Genomic DNA, 4,712 nt, shown 5'->3' with positions numbered 1-4,712 from the left:
GGCTCCGTCCCGGTCCCAGCCCGGGCTCCCGCTTTTCCCGCCTCTGGAAATATGTCCGAGGGAGTGGATCTGATTGACATCTACGCCGACGAGGAATTCACCCAGGTGAGGGCCGGGATCGGGATCCACCCCCTCCCCAGGGGCCTCCAGCTTGGCCAAGGTGTGGCTGGGAAAGGGCTGGGATCGTTCCCAAATCCCAGTGGCCGGGGTTAAAGGGTTTCCCCGTGGGTCATGTAGCGTTTGGGATTTAGCCGCACCCTGGAAAAATGAGGAATCCTGGCTGGGAGAGGCACTTCCAGGGAATTACACAGTGAAGGGATGCAGAGGGATGAATCCGTGGGATCGCTCGTGGGAAGATATCCCTGTGCCACCTGTCCCATCCCAGGGATGTCTGGGATTCACAGGAGGGAATGGTTGCTGGAAAAGCAGATCTTAGGGAATTTTTTGGATCTGGGAGAGCTGAGGGTGGAAGATGGAAAGCTGCCATGGAAAACCTGTGGAGGGAAGCTGGCAAAAGGAAAAGCCGCGGGAAGTGGAAGGAAAACAGCTGGATTAAGGAATCACCGTGGAGGGAGGAATTCCTGGGAGGTCCTGGAGGGATAAAGAGGAGCTGGGAAGGAAGGAATTCCCGGGAGCTCCTGGATTGATGAAGATGAGCTTGTTCTGCTTATTGGGTGAGAGTATCCATGGATTAGACCTTCGGGAAAACCAGGAAACTGTGTCCATGACCTTGGAGCCAAGGGGGCTTCCAGGTGCTTTCCAGCCTCCTGGGAAGAAGCAGGAGTTAACAACATAATGGGAATGCCACCAAAAAAAAGGGAGTTGTCTGTGCTGCCTGGAGTTTCCAACTTCCAAGCACCTCTCCAGCATCATTCCTGGAAAACTCCTGGAATAAACCAGATTCCCAGTGTATTAAACTACCTTGCTCTGGGACTGAACGGCTCCGGCTTAGGAATGTCCTCAGGTTTTGTGTTTTTATGGAATTTGCATCAGGAAAAAAGGTGTGCCTGGAGTTGGGAGAGCTGGAAAACTGCAGGAATGAGGGTAGAAAGTGGAAAAGTGGGAGAATCCATGGCTGGAGTTGACATGGGAATGTCTTCTGAGGAGCTTGGAGGGTCTGGGGTGGTTTTAGTAAAAGCTTTGGGATCTCTGGGAATAAGCAAGTGAAATGGGTGGGAGGAGGATTGGAGTAAACTGGAACACACAGCGTGGAAGGATTTAACTGGGAATTTTGGGAATAATACACCAAAGGTCCTTGACTGGCCAAGAGGATCCTCAAAGCTGGAATGATGATCCAGGCCAACAGCTCCGGCACCTCGCTCCCTTTGGGACGTGTGGGAGCAGGAAACCAGGAAACCCGGAGTTAATCCATGGTAGGATCAAAGCTGTGGTGTCCCTGTGGCATTCCAGGGATTCCAGTGTTAATTCCAAATCCCACAGCATGTGCTAATTCCCACTAACAGTGCCCACAGGGCTTCATCCCTGTGCGCCTGGATTGGGAGCTGGAGGATCCCTAAAAACTCCCAAGCTGAGGCATCCTCCAAGTATCCTCAGGGATTCCGAGTGATTCCTCCTCCTTCCTATTTTTGCTCTCCGCTTTCTGAAACTTCCAGGCAGGAATCTCCCAGCCCTGGGCCGTATCCAAAGGCTCCTGGTGGAGGTAGGAACGTGGGAGTCGGAATAACCAAACACTTAGGCTTTTTTGGGAATGAGCACAAAACTCCAGCTCCCTTTTCAGATCCTGCTTTTTGTTAACTCTGTGGGAAGAGCCGGATGCAAAGGTTCAGGAAGAGGGAAAATGGTTGGATTTTGGGATTTCCACGATCCTTGTGCTGAGGATCCTTCCCTTTCTTGCTCCTAATGGGATGTTTGCAATTCCCTGACTCTCAGAGCGTGGATTTATCCACCTCACACCATCTCCAATGGAAAACATTATCCAAAGTGCCTGGAATTCAAAATGTGGGAACAGAACCTCTGGTTTTTATGGGACACCAGCCTTGTGCCTCGTTCCCGTGGGATGGATCCTCCCGGAGGGATCGAGGGGGTGTGCAGCTCCCAAGCTGGAATTTTGGGAAGCATGAGCTGCCAAGGAGGGAGAGGCTCATCCCTGGAGGGGGCTTGGTTTTTCCACCATTGAACTCTTGCCCTCCAAAGTGGGAATTTCTTCCTGGTGGTTTCCAGGAGCAGCAGCTTGGGTCTTGTCCTGTTTGGGAAAGCTGAGATCCCAGTGGGCTGGTCCTTGGAATGTGCTAGAGCCCAGTGGGGGTTTTGGGATATTGGGAAGAAATTCTTCCCTGTGAGGGCGGTGAGGCCCTGGAATTGATTTTCCAGGGAAGCCTTGGCTGCCCCATCCCTGGAGGTGTCTGAGGCCAGGTTGGAAAAGGGCTTGGAACAAGCTGGGATAGTGGAAGGTGGATCAGATGATCCTTAAAGTCCCTTCCCACCCAAACCATTCCAGGATTCTGTGATTCTGATTCTAACCTCTGCTTCAGTCCCAAAATCCAGGTGGCCTCGCCTCCATATCCCCCAGGATTTACATGTGTCCTTCCCAAAGGATTTAAGCTCAGCCATCCCTGGCAGCTCCCATAAGGGGAAGGTGAGAGGTAGGGGGTGGGAATGGATGATCCTTAAGGACCCTGCTCCCTTCCCACCTGAACCGTTCCAGGATTCCATGAAAGCAGAGCCCATTTTTTTGGGATTGCCCAGGCAAGGGACGGCCCCGCTTCCCAACCGCGCACAGCCCCAAACCGAGCGATCGGGGCGGGAATTCCGCTCGGGAACGGGGACGGCCGGTTCGGAGATGGCACGGGAGGCTTCCCGAGCCTTTTTCCCAAAGCGGGATCTGACGGCGCTCTCCCGGCAGGACCCGGAGTTCAGTAATGCTGACCAGATGGACCTGTACGACGACGTGCTGACGGCCAGCTCCCAGCCCCAGGACAAGCGCTCCGGCGGCTCGGAAGCGCCTCCGGAGATGCGTCCGGAGCCGTCCCCCAAGGCCCACAGCAAACCCCCGGCCATCCTCTACACCTACAGCGGGCTCCGCAACAAGAGGGCCGCTGTCTACGTCGGGAGCTTCTCCTGGGTGAGCCCTCCCGGGGAATTTGGGAAGTCGTCGGGATCCTTTGGGGGTGTTTGGGGCTGGTTCTGGGGGGCTCTGGGCTCTTCTGCTGGGAGCTGCTCCTCCTCAATCCACGCTGTCCCCCTGTCCCAACCCGGGCTGTGAGCTGGGCTTGGGATACTCAGGGAAAAGGGATTTGTATCCCTGAGAGCTCCAAAGAAACCCCTGAGGGGCTACCAGGCTCTTTTGGGGAGCATTCTAGGTTATTTTGGGAGCTGCTGCTCCTCCTCAATCTATCCTGGTATCCCAGCCTGGGTTGTGAGCTGGGCTTGCCCTTGTGATCCTCAAGGAAAAGGGATTTGTATCCCTGAGAGATCCAAAGAAACCCCCAAGGAGCTTCAGAGAAACCCCTGAGGGGCTGCCAGGCCCCTCTGGGGGGACTAAAGGGTTCTTTTGTGGGGTTTTGGGCTCTTTTCAGGGGGTTCTGGGATCTTTGGAGGGGCTGCTCCTCCTTAATCCACACTGTCCTGGTATCCCAGCCTGGGTCGTGAGCTGGGCTTGGCCTTGTGATCCTTAGGAAAAAGGGATTTGTGTCCCTGAGGGCTCCAAAGAAACTCCTGAGGGGCTGCCGGGCTCTTTTGAGGCGATTAAAGGGTTCTTTTTAGGGGATTTGGGGCTCTTTTGGGGGGGTTCTGGGTTCTTTTGGGAGCTGCTCCTCTTCAGTCCACACTGTTCCAGTATCCCATCTTGGGTTGTGAGCTGGGCTTGGCCTTGGGATCCTCAGGGAAAAGGGATTTGTATCCCTGAGGGCTTCAAGGAAACCCATGACGGGCTGCAGGGCTTTTTGGGGTGGGTTTCTCAGCTCTTGGGGGGGGCTCCAGGGTTTCTTAGGGGAGTTCTGGGATATTTGGAAAGGCAGCTCCTCCTCAATCCACAGCATCCTGGCATTCCAGACTGGGTTGTGAGCTGGGCTTGGCCTTGGGATCCTCAGGAAAAAGGGATTTGCATCCCTGAGGGGCTTCTGAGCACTTTGGGGTGGGTGCCCACCCTGGTGCCCCTCCATGGGCGTGACCTTTGGGAGCTGCTCCCAAATTCTCTTTTCCCACGGGGAGAGTTCTGGGAAGGCTCCATCTTGCCCAGAGAACAGGGAGACCTCTGATATCCATTCCCAGGGCTTTGTCCGGAGCTGAGAGGATTTGAATCCCTCCCTGAGGGACTCTGAGGGTGACATTCCTGAGGCGGGTGGGGGACACTGGGGATGGACAGACATCCCATTCCCTGTTCCCTCAGTGGACGACGGACCAGCAGCTGATCCAGACCATCCGCTCCGTCGGAGTCTACGACGTGGTGGAGCTGAAATTCGCGGAAAACCGAGCCAATGGCCAGTCCAAGGGGTGAGAGCCGACGGGATTGGGGTGGGAACGGGGCAGCCGGCACGGCCCTGGTTTTGGGGAGGGGTGAGGGTGCTTTTCCTGGCTGGCACAGGGGATGCACCTGGAGCCGGGCCGGCGAAGCTGAGACTCCCAAAGTGAATGGAAAAGGGAGGAGGGGGCGTGGAACACCAGGATGGGATCAGGAACGGGGGGCCTGCCTGGAGGGTGGGATTTGGGAAGGGGGTCCCTCACCTGGAGCAGGGGGTGAACCTCCCCGTGTC

The 4,712-nt window shown here is 55.7% G+C and overlaps 1 protein-coding gene across 1 annotated transcript; it reads left to right on the top strand.

The window, feature by feature from the left end:
• Positions 1-6: 6 nt before the first annotated feature.
• CPSF7 (cleavage and polyadenylation specific factor 7) lies at positions 7-4,456 on the top strand. Its single transcript, XM_029965955.1, has 3 exons — positions 7-105; positions 2,864-3,082; positions 4,349-4,456. The coding sequence occupies exons 1-3, from the start codon at positions 52-54 to the stop codon at positions 4,454-4,456; spliced, it is 381 nt and encodes a 126-aa protein (XP_029821815.1). The 5' UTR covers positions 7-51.
• The last annotated feature ends 256 nt before the right edge of the window (positions 4,457-4,712 follow it).

Source organism: Manacus vitellinus, unplaced genomic scaffold, assembly GCF_001715985.3.
Source record: "Manacus vitellinus isolate BGI_N305 unplaced genomic scaffold, ASM171598v3 scaffold_127_pilon, whole genome shotgun sequence".
In the NCBI taxonomy this organism is placed as follows: domain Eukaryota; kingdom Metazoa; phylum Chordata; class Aves; order Passeriformes; family Pipridae; genus Manacus; species Manacus vitellinus.
The sequence above is the reverse complement of the archived record's forward strand: the minus strand, read 5'-3'. Positions and strand labels throughout refer to the sequence as shown.